The sequence below is a fragment of the Mauremys mutica genome, chromosome 4 (assembly GCF_020497125.1).
Source record: "Mauremys mutica isolate MM-2020 ecotype Southern chromosome 4, ASM2049712v1, whole genome shotgun sequence".
Lineage (NCBI taxonomy): Eukaryota > Metazoa > Chordata > Testudines > Geoemydidae > Mauremys > Mauremys mutica.
The window spans coordinates 46,857,046-46,882,144 of NC_059075.1; the positions used below are offsets into that span (position 1 = coordinate 46,857,046).

The 25,099-nt window shown below is 38.3% G+C and overlaps 2 protein-coding genes across 6 annotated transcripts in view; one reads left to right on the forward strand and one right to left on the reverse strand.

Moving 5' to 3' along the window:
• Positions 1-1,394: 1,394 nt before the first annotated feature.
• On the reverse strand, positions 1,395-25,095 carry SRP54 (signal recognition particle 54). 3 transcript variants are annotated; one of them, XM_045013534.1, is made up of 17 exons: positions 25,027-25,095; positions 22,883-22,942; positions 20,217-20,327; positions 14,641-14,732; positions 13,774-13,858; positions 11,534-11,638; positions 10,170-10,236; positions 10,018-10,075; positions 9,196-9,346; positions 8,005-8,153; positions 6,147-6,247; positions 5,943-6,029; positions 5,414-5,487; positions 4,994-5,102; positions 3,645-3,815; positions 2,581-2,676; positions 1,395-1,860 (listed from the first exon to the last, which is right to left on the reverse strand). In XM_045013534.1, exons 3-17 carry the CDS (start codon positions 20,292-20,294, stop codon positions 1,769-1,771), a joined length of 1,515 nt encoding a protein of 504 aa, XP_044869469.1. In that variant the 5' UTR covers positions 20,295-20,327; positions 22,883-22,942; positions 25,027-25,095; the 3' UTR covers positions 1,395-1,768. The 3 variants fall into 3 exon arrangements, with proteins under 3 accessions (XP_044869469.1, XP_044869468.1, XP_044869470.1); XM_045013533.1 differs by lacking the exon at positions 25,027-25,095 and adding an exon at positions 24,850-24,916; XM_045013535.1 differs by lacking the exons at positions 22,883-22,942; positions 25,027-25,095 and adding an exon at positions 20,429-20,606.
• Positions 20,671-25,099, forward strand: part of LOC123368613 — a 101,193-nt gene continuing 96,764 nt past the window's right edge. The window contains exon 1 of one of the 3 annotated variants that reach the window (XM_045013545.1): positions 20,671-20,745. The gene's annotated coding sequence lies outside the window, so the exon portion shown is untranslated. The other 2 variants (XM_045013547.1, XM_045013546.1) reach the window with 2 other exon arrangements.

Here is a 25,099-nt window from a genome sequence, read left to right on the forward strand (position 1 = left end):
AGTGGAAAACAAGAACAGGTTAAGGTACGTTTTACCACAGATTTCACACTTGGGAGAAATGACTTGTTTCCTGAGGTAACAAGACAATACAGTTGTACAATGTAAACAAATCCTCATTGGCCTCCTAATGCTGTACTCGATGCCTCATGTTTTTGCCTGTAAATCAGAATCTTTAATGAGAGTTTGAAAAGATTTTTTCATAAGGTATTTGCAATGGTACTAAGCAGGCTGATGTTTCAGTATACTAAACCCCAAACCTTGTTTAACACTATTTAATGTTGGGCAGTAACATCTTTGACTCTTTGGGCCCATATATTCCACTGAAATTAATATAAACACCCCCTCCCCAGTGAACAATTGATAGACAGAAAATAGCTATTGAATAATCTGTCCTTGCCCCCCTCCCCCACCCCCGCAATAATTCTTCCATGACTCCAGAACTTTGAAGCATGCCCAAAGATGAGTAGATTCTGCCTGTTTCAGACCAGGGCTGGGGATTAAGTTCCAAAATCAAAGATCCTCACACAATTGCCAGCTACTTTCTTCTCTTTTATACAAAGGGAATTCTAGCTCAAGCGCCCCTGCTCACTCAGAACATCATTTATCCGATCTAATTGGGATGGGAGCCAGATCGGATAATCAAAAATTCAGATAAACTGGAGAATGCGAAAATGCAAGGCTGCAGCACCATCTAGCGGCCTCAGGCGAGATCACCCGCTTCTGGCCTGTGTGCGCAGGTTGTTCAGTTAATACATAGAGCCGCATAATGAAGGGTCAGATAAATGGGGTTCTACTGTATAGGGTGAAAGGTGGTCTCTGAATTCATCAGTCCATGGCCATTTAGAGTTTTATGGTCAATATCAATATTTTAAATTCCATTTAGTGCAGATTATAGAGCACCAGTGTATTAAGCTCACAGCAAAATACACTGCTTAATTAGCAGTCTGGTGAGATTAAGACAAAGCTAGATGTCATGAATGTACTGAAGATCCCTGAAACCCATGTCTCCTCAATAACCCTCTCAGACTCCCACACACACACACACACACACAAAACAGGAGAAGAGATCAGCAATCTTGTGAGATTCTGCACAGGATGTCCACGGCAAGAAGCAGCAGTTCCCTGCAAAACCAGCCTCTGAGAAAGCGCAGCAAAGGAGGTAGATGCACACTAACGAGCAGCCCTCTCTACCCCGATTTTGGTCTGCAGGCAACTCAACACCTTACATTCAACGATATCAAAAGGCATATATTTCCTCTGATCATCTCTCTTGTAACTGTTATTTAAGTACTGCTAGCAGTGAGCACCTACACTACACCAATAAAAAGGTGCATTCTAGTGACAGTTTTAAAATCAAAGAAATAAGCACATCCTTCATTTACAACCATTTAAGTTTATTTTACAACATATTTATTGGGACATTTTATGTTACTATTAACCAAATATCTGGATTGTTTACAAATATAATGGCTGCCATTTAATGCAAACAATTAAAAAGTGTCTCTACATATTAAAATTTTACATCATGATTTTTATTTATTAAACTTAAGAACTTCTTTTAATGGGAAGGAACTAAGCAAAAATATAACTGTTTTCCAGAAATCAATTTAGAATCTTCTTGAGAAGCCCAAATAGAAGTTTCAAAAGGTCACTTCCTCCACCCCCATCGACACTCTTCTCTCACTGTAAAAAGGAATAAATCAAATCCTTTTACCGAAGTCGCAGCAAATGTCCTCAGCCAAGTCAGTCAGTTTTTATTAAGGCTTCTTTACATATTATTGAATCCCATCATGCCTTTCATGTTTCCAGCAGCACCTTGTTGAAACTGTCTCATCATTGACTGCAATCCTGCCATGCCACCTAGAGAAGAGAGATCAGTGAGAACTAGGTAGGTAAGTAGCCTGGCAATTCAATTAGTAGTAACCCTTCTTGGTTAAGAAACCTCAGACTTCACCACTAATGCACAGCACCATAGGTGTTCAACTGTGCTTTACAAACACAACAGGTATTGTCTAGCTTGGATGGATATTCAATCTAAGTAGTATGTGAGTGGGCGTAGATGGTCAGAGGAAATCGACAACTGAAGACTAGATTTAAAGTGGGTTTTAAAGGAGAGAGATAGAGGAGGAACCTGTTTCATGCCTGGAAACAAGAACTAATCCATCCAATTATTGGAACAAGCTTTTGTGACTGGGCTATTCATTGACAAGACAGTACTGGAGCTCTCAGAAGAAATTATGTAAGGTTGGGACTGGGAGCTGCTGCCCACTGTGGTTCAGCCCAGCAGTATCAGACAGAAGAGGAGTTCTCTGGCAGCTGTGTGAAGCTTTTTACTTATCACCTCTCTCATCTAATTGTTCCTTCTCACACCACCGAACCACCCCAAGAGGCGGCTGAAATAGGGAAATATAGCTGCGAAATATTCCATGAGCTCAAATTGTTTTTCCAGGTTGTAATTAAAAGAAAGTTAAAAATCTTAACATGAAAACATATTTCAGTGACATGGATATGCTCTGTCAAATGCTCCCCCATAATTCCTTGCAAATTGCCTAGTTTATACTGTAAAAATGTAACGCTTACCCATGTGATGAAGAACTCTCGGATCCATCATCTTTGCCATCTGTTGGTTCAGTTTTGCCATTTGAGATGGATTTACATTCTTTGACATGTCACCTCCTTAAATACAGAAAGTGACAAGAAAAATGCATTACTCCAGAGACTGATAATGTAAAAGCTTCCCCCTCCTAGTTGCTGGATTCAAACCAGCTTAAGTTAACAATGATCAAAAAAGTGACGCTGCCACTTGCTAAGTGGTTGATGATCTGTGTGTGTTTGGCAGTGCATGTGAAAAATAAAAATAATCAGCAGTCTGTATATTTGTAGTGAAGAGAGTTTTCTCCTCCTCAACAGAAAATCTTTACTACCAGTCTGAAACTGTTCATGAACTCCACACTTAAATTCACAAGGCATGAGTGCTCTCTCTCTGGCCAAGTGCATGTTAACTGGCATAAGCAGCAGTACAGCTAGTAAATAATTTTATATAAAATGAAAGTGGACACATTTTAGATGTACATAAAGCTATTCAAAGTATTTCCCAGGGGTTAGCAGAAAATGGCAATTCCAGGTGCACTCCTCTAAGAAGTAATTTCCCCTTAAATTGAATCTACATGCAGCAGTCACAGCTGGGTTGAATTTACCATGTAGAGCAAAAATTAGCTTATAAACAGGACTTGGGAACTGTTGGGTAAATGATGCTTCTGACCAATACAAAATTATAGGAAAAAAGTCTTGATTTTTTCCCTTATTATTTGGGAACCAAATGGAATCCTCATTAAATCAGATGTCTCAATCTTGTCCACTTTCATTGAACGAACACTAACAATACTTTGCCTTTATGAACTAACTACAAATCAGAAACACTGATTTCAGCTCTAAGCTCATTATATAACTCAATTGTCCATAGAATAATGGAGGGCACTATAGCCCACTTTCATTCTGCAGCCACACTTATTCCCTTTCCTCCCTCAGACCTCAAACTACATTGTTAAGCCCCCTCATCTTTGGCCCTATTCCCACTAGTGACCACCATCACAATGCCTTTCCTACAGCTGAGTGATTGCCAAGTAGATGGATGTTTTACTTACCTTTGAAAAGTCCCTTGATGCCTCCCATCTTTTTTACCATCTGTGCAAACTTTGTGTACTGTGTCAAGAGCTCCTGAACATCTCTGGTAGAAACACCGGAACCTCTTGCTACTCTTTGGATTCTTCCTGGTTGTTTACTGAAAACCTTCGCACCATCTGTACTATCTAGTTCTGCAATTAAAAACAATGCAAAATAGCTATACACCTTAACTTTATGTAAACTTTATCTGGATGCAATACAGGTTTTAATGAGAACTCAGTAGTTGAAAATTGTTTGTTTTAATTTTTAAAAGTGCGGTTCTACCCTGAAAAGTGACTGTAAGTGACAGTGGACTTCCATATACATTTCATCTCAATGATTTCTATAATTTTTCCAACTACCAGCCACTCAAGCTGGATTTCCTTTATTCTTGTGCATCACCATTAGCAACAGATGTTCTGCATAACAAATTATGCCCCTAACTACATGTGTGCAACCCCACTTAAGATTACTGGGCTTTTCACAGGTATAACTGAGGGCATAATCTGCCAGCAAAGCTTCTATGACTAATGTAGATGTGCAAGATGAAAACAAACCAACCTGAGTGCCAGAGACCAGGGTGAGCTGGTGGGTGTGACAGTTGGAAAACAATCCTTTTACTGCAAATGCATAAGGTTCTATACGGATATTAGACAATAAATATGCAACCTCACAGACATTTTTGCAGGCAATTCTACCCTGACAATGACTTTAAAGGAAGTGATTATCTCTATAATGACTGACAATGAGTGTATGGACTGTGTCTAACTCCAGCTCCAAAAAGTATGCTTAGAAATCTCCTCTAGCTAATAAAATAAAATATTCCTTCCAAATAATTTACTTTGGATCAAGCAGTATCTGGATCCTCTACTCAGTCTTATTTTTGAAAGCCTATATGTTATGTGCAACTCAATCCTGTTGTGAGTTTTCCAATTGTTTCATTGGATTGTTTCAGTTATGTACGGATATTTATACTAACATGATAAGTTAGTACTCTCCTGTTTCTTTCCACCCTCCCCAACACTTGTTCCAATAAAATAATGAACATAGCAATGAATTATTTAAGTACACCTCTACCCCGATATAACGCCATCCTTGGGAGCCAAAAATAAAAACAAATTAAAAAAATAAAAAAAAACTTACCATGTTATAGGTGAAACTGCATAATATCGAACTTGCTTTGATCTGCCGGAGTGCACAGCCCTGCCCCCCACTTCCCCCGGAGCATTGCTTTACTGAGTTATATCCAAATTCGTGTTATATCGGGTCACATTATTTCGGGGTAGAGGTGTAACTGTTCTTAACTTTCTATTACTGGAACTTGTTTTACCTTGATCGTTCATACTGTCCATTATAGTCATCAATTTTTTTAGCCTTGCCATTGATTCCTGTTCGTTGCCTTTACTCATAAAATCTGTTCCAAAACCAGGGATCATACCCTATAAAATAGTTCAGTTAAAGGAGTTAATTGTGTCAGTTTTGCAAATTACAAGATACTACTGTTTGAGTGACCTGAGAAATAGATAGCTCTATATATTTTAAAATATTTTATTCAGCAAATTTGAACATGTTCCTATTTCTGCTTTTGAAGTTATTAATGTTTACCAGAGGCCATTAAAATTATCTGGTAGCATTTCAGACAGCTATTCCATGGGAAGAATTCCTTAAAATTCACAAAAAGTTCCCCAGCACTTTCTACAAAAATTGAAAACAAGTGAAGTTCGGACAGAAAATTTTCAGGATAACTAACCAAGATCTGACTGAAGGGTCCCATTTTCATGATGTTTTGGAATTGTTCATACATATCTCTCAACGTAAACTGACCTGAAGTACAACAGAAATGGAAGGTTAGTGAAGATGATCACACAATTACATTTTTATATAGACTGATCCTGCCCACCCATCTCTGATTACACTTTATGGAGAGAACGGACAGAGCCAAATCATGTTAGATGCAAAGATACTTCTTCTGCATATTCTCCTGTTATTTGGCTGTATCCCACTTTGCATAACACATTTAAGAACCTTAGGTAAGTTGCAATTGTGTTGAGAAAGCATGCAAATAATGCGGTGTCAGAGGAGCAATCCATTTACTTTCACATTTCAACTCTTCATGAGAAGTCTGGATTTTTTTTTTACCTATATGATTTAAATTTATATTTCTCTAAGTACTTTAACATGACAAGAAAAATAAGTTGGTAACTTTAAATAAATTTTCTACTAACTGAAGATTACTTAAAAGGTTAGCTCTGTTACATAAATGTTTTGGGGGAGCTTACCATGTTTCAGCTTCTCTATGAGTGCCTCGTTATCATCCAACTTTAATTCGTTTACTTTATCTATCAATCCTTCAATATCACCCATGCCTGGAAAACAGAAAGCCTTCTTCAAAATTTGTGAGGAAAATTATGCTCCAATTTTTTTCTGTGACAGTGACATTTTTGAGAACACTTGGGTAGTCTGTAGTTATAAATAGTACATACCAAGGAGTTTGCTGATGAAAGGCTGTGTTTTGAATGGTTCAAAGTCATCTATGTGCTCTCCAGTACCAATAAAAATAATAGGACTTTTTGTGGCAGCAACTCTGCAATGAAGTATAAGTAATAAGATTGACATTGTTTATAGACACAATATGGCCCAAATTCTGCTCCCTTATATTAAAATAAATGAATGTAATGACACTATTCAGATTTTACTTGCCTGCACTATTCTAGTAGCTCCTCAAACTACCAGTGCAAAAGGATTCAGCATACAGGATTTGAAACAGCCACTTGCCAGTAGCAATTGGGAATCACTCCCTAATAAACTCAGGGATTTAAGCCATCATTTTAGGCTTGTAATATATTTTAAAAAAATAAGTTTCTATTCCTTATGATTATAAAATATAGCCTTCAAAATATGAACAAACATTAAATAGATGTGTTCCTGATTTTTCAGACAGACTCAGTGCCTGTAACACTGCTGATAGCTTTAACAAGCACCACTAATGGGAAATTAAGACGGTCAGTTTCACTGTTCACATTCAGAACCTTGTGGGCACCTAAAACTTAACCCTGTCCATTTCATCCTGCTGTTGGGAAGCCAACAGAGGCAAGTACTGAAGTTATTCATGGAGAAGCAGCCAACAAAATGGAGCATAGTGGAGACCTCTTTTTCTTCCACATCTTAAAGCAGCCAGGAGGCTTCCAAATGGGGAAGACAGATAAAACTTCTCCCTTCCAGAAGGTAGAGGAAGGTGGGAGCTTCAAGGTTGTCAGACACCTACTAGCAAGAGAGGTGAAAGGCAAAACTCTAAAGCAGGGACCACGCTCTGCTAGAAATTCCTGCACTCTGAATTCCCAGCAGCTATAGAGGTGGAGTGGTAAGAAAAAGAGGGCACCTGGTCATCTTATTAGCATGGCCCAGGACCTGCAAGGTGCAGCTCTCACCCTCAGTGTCTATTTTTGGCTAGTATGCTTAGTCTTCTGCCAACTTTATTTTTACTGACAAAACAGAATATTTATAGGTGTTTAAGAGCCTTAACTTTTCAGTTCAGTCAGACACTGACTTAAAGAGCTGGCATCAAAACCAACAGACCAGATTGTTTTGCCAATATTCTCCATTGTTTCTATAACCAACCTAATTTCTAACCATTATTTCCACAACAAGTATGTTTGACATGTCTGCCTGTATAAAGACAGATGCTTAGATATCATATTTCTGATGTGTTCTAGTAACTTTAGGACTGGCTTCAGTTTCAGGATGCTGTGCTGCATGGCTTTTGACAGAAGCATGGAATCAAAGAAAATGTAATAAGTGGGTTCCTTTGACCATTTTCTGGACTTTTATCAATCAGAGATTTAACTTGCATTCCACTGATATGAGTTTCATCCAGCATCGCCTCAACATCTCAAGGTTATCATCTTTTTTTGGTATGTCATTTTAGACTCTTAATGGGAAGCTATCTTTTCATCTGAACCATGTCTCTAAGGCATTTATCTACTAATTTTTTTTTTTAAGGGTATTAAGACAAACACCCCTCTCACATGTACAGAGAGACTAGTGATACTATCCTGAGCAAACAAGTTGACGCTTACAGAAAGATGTGTAATATCAAAAATATAAAAAGCGCCTCAGTCTAATCCTGAAAGCTGCCAAGCACTCACAACACCCCCTGAAGTCAGGATCAGGCCATAACTGGTTTGCATCAAGGCCAGTGTTACTCACTGAGCTAAGAATCAGCACACCCAATTGCATGCGACAAAAACCAACAAGAGAACTTTGTTTAACAACTCTTCTGATAGTTTAAATATCACATTCAGCTACAAAAGTACCAAAACCCCATTACTGCACAATACTTACGCACTGAGAGCGCCACCACCTTTTGCATGGCCATCAAGTTTTGTCACAATAACAGAGGCTACATCTACTTTATCTTTGAAAGCCTTCGCCTGAGCTTCACAAGCTTGACCAATGGAGGCATCCATAACGTAAACAATGTTATCTGGTTGCTGGAAAAATTAACATGAGTTATTTCTGTGTCTTAACTCTGTATCTATGTATTATGTTCTGTAGTACACTCTTAAGTACAATGAAATTTTTAAAGAAATGGTACAAATCTAGAAAGTATTTAATGAGTGAATCAAGACTGAACAATGAGCAAGAAAAACAGCAACTTGAAATATTTTTTCACTTCATTCCCCAAAGAAAATGCCAGAAAACTACAGATACTTACTTCCAAAGATGGCCTACTAGCTATAATGATGGCTTTTTCCACAAGTTATAATCCTCTACTTAATATGGACTATTACAATATTTGTAAACATTATTGTTTATGCCGAGCAATGTTAAGACAATATTTGACCATGCTGTCCTCCTCCTATTCTCCTATTAAGTATTAGGCTTACTAATAAAAGATGCCAAAGAATATCTTCCATTTGATCCCAAGTCTGGTGGCCAAGCTGAGGCTGTCAGTTTTGTTACTTCATAAAGATTGTTCCTTAAGCCACGTGAGAGTGTAGTCACCAGATTCATTTGTTAATCAGCATGACCGATGATTACCTGATCTCTCTCACATAAACCAGACATGCGAAGAAGTGGCAGATGAAACCCTAGTACATTTGCTATAATTTCTGTAATGATGTAAATACACATCAGTCCTTTTTCTTTGAATCTGCTTATGCAAAGATCACAAAAGAAAAGAGCATATTGTTTGAAGTGATAACGTCAGCCTTGATATATGCAAGCTAACTTTAATTCAATGACTAATTATATAAATGAGTAGAAGAATAGTTTAAAATTAAGTAATTTTACTGAACTTGCACCAATTGAAGGCTAATAAGTTTCAGACTTCATTTATCCTTGCTGTTACACTGGTCCAGAACTGTCCCCACATTTCAGAAACTCCTGAGATGTAAATTAAAGCCCTGACATGTTCTATAATAGACAGCATCTATGTAAAACACATTTGGATAGTGATATGTTGTATTTAAAAATGACTATAAAAACAAAAGCAAATCAAGAACCATTTTTACACTTTCAGTAGTTACTCACTATAGCATTGGCAACTTGTAACATTTCTTCAAACAAAGAATCTTCCTGTTTGTGACGCCCACTTGTATCAACAATGATTATCTCAAAGTTTTCATTCTTAAATTTCTCAACACCTTCTGAGGCAATAATCACAGGATCCATTTCTGTGTAACTATTCAAAAGGTAAAGACATATCTAAATTACATGAAAAAACTTTGTGTCCATGCACCCCCATCCCAAGGATCCATTTTTAGGAAACAAACTTTTAATTAATTCATACATATGCAATCAAAACTTAAAATCCATCCCAAATTTTTAGCTATAGACATTCTTAGTTAGAGTGTACTGGTTGTTTATATGATACAGCATCTAAAGTTTTTATATCTAACCTCTTTCCTTTGGCATCTCTTGCATTGAAAAGCATAATTTATACACTGTGCCTTATCTCAGCTCTACTAATATAGAGCTGGAGCAGGTTTAAATCTATATTCTTCCATCAGTGTGCACACAGTAGCGAGATAGGAAAGCACTGAGAATGCAGTCAAAGCACAATTCAGAAGAGTGATCCACTTTTTTTGCTCTACAGAATTGCCATCTTATTGTGAGCCTCCTATCACTGTTTATACTTGGGGATAGAGATTAAGTGTTTTCTAACATTTCTAAAGATCAAAAAGGATGTATTCACGTCTCCCTGAAGACCTGAATGTGGCAATAGCCTACTCTTTTATAAAGGTTCTGTTCTTGTTAAAGTCTGTTTGACAACTCACTGATCCACTATATATTTTTTCCAAATATGTAACATTAGAATGAGTTGAACTGTTCCCAAACCCAAAAAGCGCATACCTCCCATAAAATGGAATTCTTGCTTTTGTTGCATTCTGTTTTAGCTGGTCAAAAGCACCTGTAAAATAGAGATATTGTCAGTGGACCAACTGTAATGTAGAAGTGTGCAAAAATGGAACAAATCTATTTAAAGTTAAAGTTACTCATAATACCTGCTCTGTATGTGTCTGCACATATCAAACATGTCTTCCAACCTTTCCTCTGGTAATAGTAGGCTAACTGTTAAAAGGAAATACAAAATGTGATTACAGTACCAAGCATTTTAGTGATTTGTGAGGTGACAAATCCTTCTCTTAAAAATAGAACGTTAGATTTATAAAAAAGCTAAATAAGTCACTGAAGTCCTGTACTGATATTTTCTAAACGAGACAGAATCAAGACACCTTTTCCTGGACCACACTGCCTGCAACCAGAGATCTTTGGTCATATATTAGCAACAATAAAAATGTAAGGCATTATCAGAGATTATTGACTTTAATTAGCATTTAAAGCAAAACTTTTCTACCATGTGACTCATTAGCATCTAGATCATGGTAGATTGGCTTTGCCATATCATGCACTAGGCAGGTTTGGAATGGGACACATAATTTTAATTTCCTGAGCTAGTGTGACAGTCAAGCAAGATGTAGAAGTACATGTGGAGAATGGAAAGGTGAACAACCACTGAGATATTTGCCAACTTTTGATCTTGCAGACTGGTTGCTAGGTCCTGAACCTTTCAACTGATAACACAACAGCTTCTGAAGCGAGCTCCATTGCTTTAAATACTTGTCTTTGTGAAATGAAAGCCCTCATTATATACATTCATCACATTCTACCACATTAACATTCAGATGGGACAGTAGTCAATTATTTTTCATGTAACCATTTCAGAAAAATATCTCCCCTCCACTCCATAAAACACTTGAATAAGAGCTGGAACAATTTCCCCCTTACTGTAACACTGACACTAAACTGCAACAGTGCAAAGCAAATGTCAGAGAACATTAGAGTGACTCAATGAGAGAAAGGGGGACTGCATAGTGGAAGTGTTTTCTGTCAGAACATTAATTACCTAACCAGATCAGACCAGTGGTCTATCTAGTCTACTACCCCATCTCCAATAGTGGCCAATATCCCAATGATTCAAGAAAAGGTACAACCACCACCACTCAGTGAACAATTATTGAATAACCTGCATGGTGGGGGTGGGGGGCAAGGAATTTCTTCCCAGATCTCATCAGCTGGTGGCTGGCTTCAACTTTCATTTGTCAAGGTTTCTCTTCTCTCTTTAATCCCATCAAACATAAATGAATGTTCTCATCATTTCTTTTAATTATATATTGCGTAGAAAAAAAAGTTTCCTGCAGAGATTGTATCTTATATAAATAAGGTTGTACTGTATTCAGCAAGCTATATTAATAACCATGAAAGTATACAAGCCAACAGTAACATCTAACAGAAAATTGTGTTTCAGACAGTTTAATTTTAACTATTTTCTTTATTAAGTGTTGTAAGAGGATTCAGTATAACTTACTTTTGAACATGTTGTTGTTTTACCACTTCCCTGCAGCCCAACAAACATTATAATGTTCTGTTTTCCTTTAGTTGGTGTCCAGGCTTTGACTCCAGGATCTACAAGCTGTAAGACAAAGCATAATAAATGCTAGAAAGTTAAACCTCAGAAGCGTGGAATTGTTAGAGCACATACTATGCTCCTACCTTCACCCAAGTCCCCGTGCAGAGGGATGGCTTGACTTACATACCCAACTGTGTGTTGGAACTTGGTCTTTTAAAAGGCTAACTGATTGAACATTGCTATTAATTGCACATTTCATAGGTCTAACTCAAGGTAGATTTGACTAGTCCCTAAAGACATACGCACAAAATTTCCTTGAGTTCAGATATTAATTTGTTTTGTTTATTTTGCTTATTTGAAACAAAATATTTAAACAAACTTAATTCTGATTTTTAGGTATCTGGTGTCACTGAAAGCCTGGCCAATGGGTGACAGAAGGACTGGCTAGAACAACACGAATGCCAGATTGTGATTGGCACGCTCTCTGAGATGGCTGATAGAAATCAGAATTCACCTTGATCGATTGGTCTATTATGGATTTAAGAAAAGATAGACAAAGCCCTCTAGGGAGGTGTGAAACTGAAAGGAATCTGGCTAATTTCACTTTGATGCTTCTGGATGGGAAAAGCTGAGTAACTGTGCAAACAGGCATTGCACTGAAGTTATTAAAGGAGGACAACAACTCACAAATGGAGACAAAAAGGGGTAAGATTACTAGAGATACAACCTCTTGGCTGCTGCATATTGGGTGAGAGGAAGGTACCCAGAGAAAGAACCCTCCTTACCCCTCCTGCAGCCTTGGGGAGAATTTGTATACTTCAGATTTGTCAGATGTCTTCTAGATGGAACCCAGGCCCAGCCCTATGCCCCTCAAGCAGCGTCACAGGACACCACAACAACAAGGAAGAAATCATAGCACCCTTTTTCCCCCCCAGAAGCAGGGGTGTATTGGTTTCTGATGTAGGTGTTCCTCACAAACAATACCTCTATCCCTCTCTTCCCTATCACTTGGTCTTTGGCTAGCAACATTAGGCTATTAAGAGTCTTGTAAAAATGTCAAACCCTACATACAAGTGGATGGAGGAAAGGAGTATGTGCAAATGGGAACAAAAAACATGCTGGGGAAGTAAGCAGGAAAGAATGATGGGACAAGTTAAAAAAGTTGAGAAAAATGGGGGGGGCGGGAAAAAGAGAGAAGCAGAAAACATAGGGGAGAGAACAGGAAGAAACACTGAAGTCAGCTCAAGAATAAGATACAAAGTGATCTAGTGAGGGGAAAAGAAAGAAGTGGAGTGAAGCCAGGAAAGGAGAAAATGTCTAAGGCCAGATCAACACTATAAACATACATTGGTATAACAACATCGTTTCATGGGTGTGAAAAATCCACACACGTAAGCGATCCAGTTATGCCAACCAGACCCCTGTATAGAAAGTGCTATGTCAACAGGAGGGCTTCTCCAGTCGACATAATCCACCTCCGTGAGAAGCCCTCCTGTTGGCGTAGTAACATCTTCATTGAAGTGTTAAAGCACTGCAACTGCAGAGTTTTAAGTCTAGACCTACCCTAAGAAAGCAAGGGAGATTTAGTTGATTACATTTTAAATTTATTAAATAGACACATTGTAACATACTATCAATTAAAGAATAAATACACAACTGCTTTATTCCTTTAAATTGCAGTGTGGCTTGGGTGGGAGGCATTGCAGAACAGCACTTTTCCACTTGCTAACAGGCTTATTTCTCAACTTTGTAGACGTTGGACAAATTTTTCAAGCTCCAGTTACAGACAGAAATAGCTTGTGTGAGCACTAGAATTTGAAAGGACTCCAGTTACCGAATCCTACATTCTTTCAAAATTCAACAGAAAGAATTTTATACAGAAACAATTTTTCTAATCTCTCTAGTTACAAAGACCTTTTTTTTCCAATTGTTCAATCACAATTCAAAAAAATAATGTTGTAGATTGTTATTAAAGATGAAAAAAGTGTTAAACATCTTTGGATTTAATGTCCTGGCACAGGTAAATGCAATGTATCCAAACAGGAACAATGTTTACCAATACCAACAGCAGCTCATATGTTGTAACTCTGAGACGTTTGTACAGTATGTTCACACATGAACTGTTATTTGGACTGGATGGTTTTTTACACAAAAAGAAAAATCCAAAATAAAAATATGCAAATTTCATGCAGTTTTACCTTGACAAGTTCTTTAAAGACAGCGTGCTGAATCATTTTCCTTTTGTTAAGACCAGATGCCATCTCTTCAAGATCAATAGCAGACCTACGTTTTTAAAAGTTGTTAAAATAAAATCAAAACAAGACAAGAAATGTTAGTATAGTTTAAGCAAACCTTGAGAAGAGGATTAGAAGTATGTCCTAGTTTATATGAACAGAGAAAAATGCCCTATATTCTCTAAGTGTCTTGAGCTGTCCATATTTTCTTAAACATTAAGGGACATACAGTAGAAACATTATCCTCATGTTTAGGGTAGATTACCAGCTTTCCAGTATACTTGAATATTTTAAAGAGCATAAAGTCAAGTAAAGTACACTAAAAGTTAGACATATTTTAACAGTACTGTCACATGTAAACAGACCCGTTTATATCAAACACAGAATGAAACAGGCAAACCTTAAGAGGCATCAGTATGATTACTATTAAAAGGTATAATGTATGGCCAACTAGTTAAACTCTGAAGGAATTTCACTACACTAAAATGTCTAATTTGATCTCATTACTTCTCATGGAAACTTCATGAGAAATTATATTTGATATAAAAACAGATTTTATATATGATACTTTTCTAAAGAAGAAAATAGCATCATAAACTAGTTAACTTGAGGAAAAACGTCTTAGGTAAAACTGGATTGACATTTAAATACTCAAACTAAATTTCTCTAGTGAAAGAAGTGGAATGATGTGGGAAATAATTAAATGAAAATCACATGTGCGTATTCCTTTAAGGTATCATATGCAAGTTACTCTACACCTCACACATCTGCAACCTCCATACAAACATAATAGAACTAGTCAATTTAATTTATTTTGATTATTTGACTTACTTGACATTTTCTCTCAGCTGCTTCACTAATTTAATGTTAACATCAGCTTCCAGTAGCGCTGTACATACTTCTTTTAACATAGCATTTAAAACCTTTGGGAGGATTAAAAAAAAAGAGCATTTAAAATTTACAGTTGTGTGGAAATCAAGTTTGTTCATATCTGAATCATGAAAACAATGGCACTTTTGTTTTAGTGTTCAGTAAACACAAAATGATTAATACTTAAAAGTAATCGATGAATCTGATGTAAAACATAGACAGAATGATAGCCCTTGAAGTAGAAGTTGATGATTTTACATGTCTTTTACTGGCACACAATGATTTATAAATTAAAAATATTTGATTCAATTGTGCAAACATAGGAATAAAACAAGAAGTACTGGAGTAGAACCCCAGATTTATGAACATCAGAATTACGAACTGACTGGTCAACCTCACACCTCACTTAGAATTGGAAGTATGTAATCAGGCAATGCTAGCAGAGACAAAAAAAACCCACCACGCAAATATGGTACAGTGCTGTGTTAAACAAACTATTAAAAAAAAAAATAAAGGGAAAGTTTGAAAAATCTTTTTTTCAAGTAAGGAAACTTTGTGCTGGTTTCATTTAAATTAAGACGATTAAAAGCAGCATTTTTCTTCTCAATAAAGCTTTGAAACTTTACTATGAAGTTAATGTTCAGTTGTAAACTTTTGAAAGAATAACCATAATGTTTTGTTCAGAGTTATGAACATTTCAGAGTTTCGAACCACCACCATTCCTGAGGTGTTCGTAATAGAGGTTCTACTGTAGTTCTATGAAAAAAATAAATGTTCAGCTATGGAAAGCTTAGTTGATCAGCTTATATATCATGAAACTTTTACTCTACTATATTAAAAGAATGTGTTTCTTCCCCCTCACCAGTGAAATGACTATAATTTCATAAGAGATAATTCAGCCACATGTAAGGTCAACTCAAGTTAATTGAAAGAATTGTACTGTAAAAAGTAATTATAAATGTGCACAAAAAAGTTATGACAAATTGCAGAGGAAATGAGATTGACAAGAACAGTTTGTATCCAGTCACAGACAAAAGTGAACAAGAACAAACATCGGAACAAAGTAACATCCAGAAATAAAAGTATTCCCTAGAAGCAAAATAAGCACATTTCATTGAGAAAGTACATCATGATTCACACACTAAGCCCAGTGTTTTCAAACCAGGGTGCCTAGAGTTCAGAATTAAAGGTTAAATTTTAAGAGTTGGGTGTATTTAAGAATTTTATCACTAATCCATACGCTACACAGCTTTCTCAGGGGCCTGATTTTCTGAAACACTGAACTCTTGTAGTTCTCACTGGAGAAGACAGGAGATACAAATGCTCACCCCTCTGAAAAAAACAGGTTACTTATTTAACTGCTTAACTTAGGCACCCAGGTTTGAGAATTTTGTCTGAGGTATTATACGTCTTCAGACATAGATACAAGCTTGGGGTAAGATGAAAAGTTTATGGTCTCAATCAAATCTGATAATTTGTTATTAAAAACACATGATAAAATTTAGGATAATTGGCAAACTGCTCATAGATTAAGGCCAGAAGGGATCATTGTGATTATCTAACTGGATTTCCTGCAAAACACCAGCCATAGAATTCTCTGGATTAATTCCTGCTTCAAGTCTAATAGCTGTCGTTGAATCAGATCCTATTTTAGAAAAACATCCAATCTTTTGATTTACAGTGATGTAAATCCACCATACCTTTGGTAAATTGTTCCAATGGTTAGTTAGGCCTTATTTCCAGTCTGAATTTATCTAGCTTCAAATTCCAGCCACTAGATCTTGTTACAACTGGACAGAAACCTGCTAGATTGAAGAGCCTTCTATCACCAAATTTCTATTCCCCACGCAGATATTTATGGGTTGTGATCAAGTCACTCCTTAACCTTCTCTTTGTTAAGCCAGACTGATTCAAAACATGCCTTAGTGACTGAGCTGCTTGAGTCTCTCTCATGGCTCTTCTTTGAACCCTCTCCAATTTATCAACATCCTTAAGTGTAGACACCAGAACTGGATATTCAATATTCACAGAAGCAGTCACACCAGTGCCAAGTACAGAGGTAATGAAACCTCTACTCCAACCTGATCCTCTCCTCTTTATACATGTAAGGATCACATTAGCTCTGTTGGTTGCAGCTTCGCACAGAGGTCACATGTTCAGTCTTTATCCATCGTAACACGAAATCTTTTTCAGAGTCACTGTTTCTAGTCCCTGGAATAGTGTGTCCAGTTCTGGAGTTTCCTACATCCTGTATCTATGGCCAAGATTCTTTGTTCCTTAATGTCTGGCCTTTCAGTATGGCCAAATGTAACACGTATTGTTGCTTGTGCCCAGCTTACCAAGATCTAGATTTCTCTGTATGAGAGACCTGTCCTCTTCATTATTTACCACTCCTCCAATTTTTGGGTCATCTACAAACTGTCACTGATTTTTTTTTTCAGATCATTGATAAAAACGTTAAATAGCATACCACTAAGAAATGATCAGTGGGGAATACCACTACAAACACACCTGCTCAATAGCCACTCCCTGTTTACAATTACATTTTGAGTCCTGTTAGCCAGGTTTTAATCCATGTAATGTGTTCCATATTGATTATGTATCATTCTAGTTTCTTAATCAAAACATGGTGCAGTACCAAATCAAATACCTACAAAAATTAACCATATTACATCAAATGCTATTATCAAAAGATATTTAGTTTGACAAGATCTATTTTCCATAAAACCACGTTGTGTGGATTGGCATTAGTTACCCTACTTTAATTCTTATCAATTGAGTCCTGTATCAGCCATTTAAAAAAACACCCACAGGATTGCTGTCAAACTGAGAAGCCTATAATTACCACTGTCATCCCATTTACCCTTTTTAAGTATTGACACAACATTGGCTTGTTTCCAGTCCTTTGGAACTTTCCCAGTGTTCCAAGACTCATTGGGAAAAAAAAAAATTAATGGTCCAGAGAGCTCTTTGAACAGTTTAATTCTCCTATAAAATTATCCAAACCTGCTGATTAAAAAAATCATCTCTTAATTAGCTACTGTTTAACATCGTCTGTAGTTACTGATTGAATGACAAACATAATATGAATACATCATCTTGCTTCTTCTCAAATTTAGAACAGAACTATTTATTGAACATTTCTGCCTCTTCTGCATTATTGACAATTTACCATTTTCATCTAGTAATGAACCAATACCATTGTTAGGATTCCTTTTGTACCTAATATAATTAAACTCCTTATTGTCCTTAATTCTGCTGGCCATAGATATCTGTCTGTGTCCTTTTTGCTTCCTATGTCAGTTTTCTGCTATTCCCAGCTTCTAATTCATATTCATTGCTATCAACTTTCGCTTATTTCCATTTGTTTTATATATAAAATTTCACATCCCCTCTAAGCCAGGATTGTTTTTTTTAACAAGTGTCGCCTTCTCTCTCTCAGTTATGGGCTTATGGCTTTTTTGGGCATCTAACAAAACACTCAGACTTAAAAGTGAAATGAAACAGGTACCACACAGTCAGAAATAAGATCCAGAGTTTCTGCCAATGTAAAGTTTACACAGCTCCTGGCTACATTATGGCTGCCTATAGCCAATGTTACTAGTTTCATAAGCTCTGTAACTCAGTCACTTTAAAGAAATAATTGTTTAACTTCTTTTTTGCTAAAAGAACCTGCACTTATACTTAAAAAGTATTGGATTGTTATTGGGTGGAAAGAAGTTTAAACTCTATTTCAATATGTAATGGATGCATGCTTAACCAATTATTCCAAAAATTTATATTGGAAAAGGCTAATGCAGTCACAGTGCTAGGATGCATCAGGTGAGGTATTTTCAGCAGAGACAGGAAAATGTTAGTACCATTATACCCAGTTGCATATTATCTCCTAGGCCACCAAGGCCTAGGCTGGCAAATTTGGGGATTGGCACTTGCGCTCTCTGAAGTCACCTCCCCCGGCACTTCAGCCCTTGGAGGTTTTTTTTTTTTTGGTGTGTGTTTTTCGAGGGGGGGGGCTTCGACACTTATCAGAGTTTTTTGGGTTTGTTTGTTTTTTTTGGCGCTTCGGGACTTTCGATCTTTGGGTGGCAAAAAACCCTGGGCCTAGGACAGCAAAATCATTAATCTGCCACTGATTATACCAGGCACTGGTGAGACCACATCTGGAATACTGTGTGCAATTCTGGTCTCCCATGTTTAAGAAAGATGAATTCAAACTGGAACAGGTGCAGAGAAGGGCTACTAGGATGATCAGAGGAATGGAAAAATCTACCATATGAAAGGAGACTCAAAGAGCTTGACTTGTTTAGCCTAAGCAAAAGGTGGCTGAGGGTAGATATGATTGCTCTCTATAAATACATCATAGGGATAAATATCAAGGAGGGAGATTAGTTATTTAAGTTAAGCGCCAATGTGGACACAGAACAAATGGATACAAACTGGCCATCAACAAGTTTAGGCTTGAAATTAGGCAAAGGTTTCTAACCAACAGAGCAGTGACATTCTAGAATAGCCTCCCAGGGAAGCAGGGGAATGGGCGGGGGGAGAACCAAACTGGCTTCAAGGACTGAACTTGTTAAGTTTATGGAGGGGATGGTATAATGGGACTGCCTATGATGGCATGTGGCCCATCAGTGACAGCCAGTAGCAAAAATCCCCAACAGCTGGAGACAGGACACTAGATGGGGAAGACTGAGTTACTACAGAGAATTCTTTTCCAAGCATTTGTCTGCTGGGTCTTGCCCACAGCTTAGAATCTAATTGATCACCATACTTGGTATCAGGAAGGAATTTTCCCCCAGGTCTGATTGGCAGAGACCCAGGGGGTTTTATGGCTTCCTCTGCAGCATGGGTCACAAGCAGGTTTAAAACCAGTGATAGAGAATTCTCTGTAACTTGATGTATTTAAATCATGATTTGAGGACTTCAGTAACTCAGTGAGAGGTTAGGGGTCTATTTCAAGAGTGGGTGGGCAATATGCAGGAGGTCAGACTAGATGATCACCATGGTCCCTTCTGATCTTAAAGTCTATGAGACCTGTTCACTATGTTTTGTTAACCATACACTGTAACTACTAAATAACCCAAAATCATACAGAGGATACCCAAATGAGCTTAAGAACATGTAATTAATAATGTATATACTTAATAGTATATACATTATTAATTACATCCAGTGAAGCTGATGCAAAAGATTTATACTCCCTTACTGATGTGCCTCAGTTCCATCTACCAGGTGGCACACTCAAACTTATGTGCTTGTTTTATTCCTCTCATTTACTCCTTTGATTTCAGCTGCTTACCTTCTTCCCCAGCCTATTTCCTCTTAGGAAAAGACAGTGTGATCCCCTGCCCATGCCTTGTACACTCAGTTAAAATTAAATAAATTGGGGTATCTTCAAGCCGACACATTAGTTTGGCCATCTGACTTTGGGGTGACTAAATTCCAGTAGTTTTTAACCAACATCAGCCTAGTCCATCATGGTAATATTTTGCCTTCTCTGTGATAACAGAGCTATAATGTACACAAATATTACATACCTCTTCATTGATGATTGTAGCATTACTCAGCGAGCGCAATGCTGAGGTTATTTTTCTTCCAAGGTCTGCTAACACCATCTTGGCGGCTTTACAGAAATCTCACACAACAATCTGTAAAGCATTAAGAAAAGGTAAACATGCTACATTAATTTTAGGAAATATTCTGTTACCTAAAAATCAAAGACATACAAAAAAAAAGTGAGGTACATTACCATGATCTGATCTTGATGTTTACATAGAGTGAAAGGAAAATGTCTCTCTCATAATCAGCTTTGTTCTAAGACTATTTATAGAGTTTTGCTGCTCTAAATGAATTTCTCATTTCCTGAGGACATTTTCATGAAAAACAGGTTATTTTGGAGTTTGTTACTGTTGCTCATTTCCCATCTCAAGTCCTAGAATTCTCTTTAGAGCATTTCCAAGCAACTAGCTGTGATGTCACAACCAGATCTGAGTTATGGCAAGGAAGAAGAGGATATGAACAAACTCAAACTTTGAAGTGAAAAATTGTTCCAGAGAAATATACCAAGTAAGAGACCCATGTTCAAATCTAGATCTCCCTCAGTGAGCCAAATGACACTTGGAAAACACCAGTATTAGATGGTAAATCTTGCCTTACTTACAATATATATCTGACAACCTGTCAAGAAGAAATCTCTAGGTAGGAAAAATATTGTGACAGAAGCCATGTGAAAGTTGAATGATGTTACATAAAGATAAGAAAGCACAGTTTTGACCAGTAAACCCTCATCTTTCGATACACCTTCTGATTTTGATTCTGCCAGGTAGAGGTAAAACTCAAATTTGACTAGACTTGATTGATTTTCCTTGTCCAACTTCTGTGAAATCCACAGCTTAAATAGAAAAGATCTACTTTTTAAAGTTACATTTTAATAGCTTACTGTTATTAGCAATCAATGCCCCAATCCCGCAGACTTACACAAGTGCTTTATTTTATATGTCAAGTTTGATAGGGACTACTCACGACCACAGAGCACCTAAGTAAATATTTATAGAATTTAAAATAAGCTTTCAGAATTCTGTACATCTGCAAGTGCAGATGTTACATATTGTTTCCTGACAGTGTTATTTTTGCCACAGAAATTTGAAACAAAAACTAAAGAAATCAAGTGTTTCAGCTTGTAACGCCATTACAGTGAGCCTACAAATAAGTAATTGGCGATGGGGAGGCCAAAAGACTCTACATTTCAGCTTCAGCATTTTTAGTTCCAACTGCCATTCTCCCACGAGTTACCAGCCATTAACACAGGGAGCACGTTTCAACAGAAGGGCTGGGAACTGCTGAAGTCTAATGATGCTACAGGAATCTGAGGCTCAAAGAAACCATGAATATTTCACAGAAATTTGGATACAACTAACAAAGATGAGATGGGGAAAGACGACTTTAATAAACTTGCTTTATTCCTTCTTCATCATCATAAAGGAGACACCTATTCTTCAAAGGGAAGTATCTCATGTGGTAGAGAATCCAAATATTTACTTTTGTGAAATTCTTTGAATACAAGTCTTGGCATTAGTAAAAAAGAAAAATACTACTCAACTCATTCTTTTATACAGGAAAACTTCACAGGGATTTTTTTTTAAATGTTCGTAAAAAGTTTATACAGTTTAAAGTTAGGCGCATGAACACTAAAATCGAGGGACTCAAGTAATACTGTAAGCAAACATTTATTTGCCTACATGTTGGATTATTAAGAATGGAAAAAAAAATGTTAAATACAGATCTCTTTTCACCATGTTTCCTTTTTGCATTTCTCACTGCTTGTACTATAAAAATCAGTGAAGTCAGGTTTACTTTTGTTAGGTCCCTTTAATGTCACAAACATTGCAGGAGAGTGTTTATTTAAACAGCATTTTCTGTTGTAGCCGCGTTGATCCAAGTATATTAAAGGGTAAGTCTACACTTAAAACGCTGCACTGACGCAGCTGCACTCCTGTAGCGCTTTAATAAAGATACTCTATGCTGATGGGCAAGAGCTCTCCCATCAGCATAGTTAATTCACTTTGAGAGGTGACAGCTATGACTAGGTCTACACTACAGACCTTACAGTGGCACAGCTTATACTGCTGCAGTTGCACCGTTGTAAGGTCTCCTGTGTAGCTGCTCTATGCCGAAAGAAGAGAGCTCTCCTGTCAGCATAATTAAATCACCCCCAAGAAGTGGCAGTAGCTATGTTGGTGGGAGAGCGTCTCCTGCAGACATAGCGGTCCACACCGGTGCTTCTATTGGTGAAATTATGTCAGTCGGGGGGGGGGGGGAGGGTTCACACCTCTGACTGACAAAAGTCTTACTGACAAAAGTGCTACTGTAGACATGTCAATGGGAGAAGCTCTTTCACCGACATAGCGCTGTCTACACAGAGGGCTAGGTCAGTATAACTACATTGCTCAGGGGTATGGATTTTTTTTTTTATTTTACACCTCTGAGCTATGTAGTTATACCGATATAGGTCTGTAGCATAGTCGGATCTGAGAGACAAGATGGGTGAGGTAATAACCTCTGACGGGTCAACTTCTGTTGGTGAAAGAGAGAAGCTACGCAGAGCTCCTCTTTGGGTCTAAGAAAGATAGTGTCACAGCTAAACACAAGGTGGAACAGACTGTTCGGCATACATAGTTAACACATATTCTCAGGGAACACTTACGGTGAAGCAGCTTCTTAACACCTTGGCAGTCACAGGCAAAAAAAGGGGGCGAATGAACTCCTGGAGAAAAATAATAAGACAAAATCACCCATGGGCAAATACTTTTCACAAAACCATCACTCCATATCTGACCTCTCAGTCCTCATCTTCAAAGGAAATCTGCACGCAACACCTTTAAAAAATGAGCCTGGGAGCTTAAATTCATAACTTTGCTAGTTATGAATTCATAGTCTTAATAAAGACACTGAATTTATGGCTTATTACAACAATCTGTACCCACTAACCCCCCTTTATTTTCCTCTGACTACAGGGGTGTTAACAGGCCACTTAACCTCAAATAGTCTCTTAGAATATGCATGAACGACTGCCGAAAAATTCACACTCCTGAGCAGCGTGGTTAAGCCAACCTACATCCTTGTATAGACAGGACTAAGTCAAGAGAAGAATTCTTCCACTGACCTAGCTAGCACCTCTCAGGGAAGTGGATTACCTATGCCGATGGGAGAATCTCTCCCGTTGGGGTAGGTAATATCTACACTGACGTGCTAGAGCAGCTTTAAGTGTAGACAAACCCCGACTACTTTTCTCAGACCTGAAGAGCTCTGGGTAGCTTGAAGGCTTCTCTCTTTCACCAACAGAAGTTGTTCCAGTAAAAGATATTACCTCACCCACTTTGTTTTTAAAATTACAGCCAAAAAACCCCCAGAGAAACAATGAAAACATTTTTGTTTTACATTGTTAAAAAAAAAAACCCTCACAACATTTAATTTGTAGTTCTCGCTGAAAACATACCACATTAAATGTAAATTGTTATAACTGCCAACAGTAGAACTCTCTTCCGTAGCACCCTCAAAGTTTAAATGACCAAATGATCTTCCAGTTACTTTCAAGGCATAACAAATGTAGGCTCTTTCAAAACAAAGTAGTTTCAAATCCAGTGGTATAAACCATCAGATGAGAACCACCCTGCACGCTTGAAAGCCCCAAATAATTTCTACTCTTGGGTCTGCGAGCATAGTCAGATCAGGGAATAGGGTTGTTATGGTTGATTGTTATACTGAGATTAAGAAAGCACTCCTAAAAACACTGATATGTAAACATCAAAATGTCTTATTTACTAGTGCCCAATGCCTGATTAAATTTATCCCAAGCATTAAAATACTGTTTTCTAGCCTATGGAATACAAATGATCTACTTTGAGACAGGATATGTTTATCTATTTCAGGTGATATTTATGGAGTCTTCTCTGCTGCTTTTTTTCTGTAGAATTACATAATGCATTTCGAAGTTGTATGGTTAATGAGAAATTTGTTATTGTTGAAAGAAAATGTGTCAATATTTTAAAATGCAGAATGGCAAACATAAAACCCTATATGATTACTTATGTGAAATAATTTCTAGTTGGCTACCGATTTGTTTATAATACAACAAAGCCACATTTAGTCTGGAATACCAGCAACTCAAAACAGAAAGTTTATACCCAAGCTTCATACCTGCTATTACAACAGGTGAGGGTCCAGCTTGCTAGAAGCAGAGACCAGACACCACCCGCCCCAATCGGTGTAGATCTTTACAGCAGCGGCCGGACAGTTTAAAGGGAAGGAGAGTGCGGCTCTAGAGCCATGGGGCTGGGCCGGAATCAGGGGCAGGCTGGTGCCTGGAAGGGTGTGTGTCTTGTTTCGACTCTGCCCAGGCTGCCAGCGCCCCTCCCGCGGTGCCCGGCGGCGACACCCCGCCTCAGTCTCGGAGAGAGCGAACCGCTTGAGACTCCCCCCGGCCGGAGAGGGCAGGGCAGGGGCGGGCCCGGCCGGTGACCGCGGGCCAGACGGGAACTCACCGGCAGGGCCCTGCCGCCGGGCGCGCGGTGAGAGGCGCCGCAGAGGGACCCTGCGCTCGGGGCAGTGGAGGAAAGCCGATGAGAACAGGCCCGTCCCCGGGACCCCCGCCCGGCCGCCCACGGGACTCACCGGGCGGCACACGCGCAGAGCGGTCCCGCGGGAGGCGGTGGGCCCAGAGGGGCCGCGGGGGCCACGCTCCGCTCCGCTCCGCTCCGCTCTCTCACCCCGTCCGCCCCTTGCCGCCGCCGCGACTCACACCCCAGCGAGCACCAGCGCCGCCACTCAGCCTGGGAAACGTCACCTTACCACTCGGTCCCCGACCTCCCGGGGAGCGCTTCCGTTTCCGGGCGAGGCCCGCTGAGCCTGGCCGCTTTAAGGT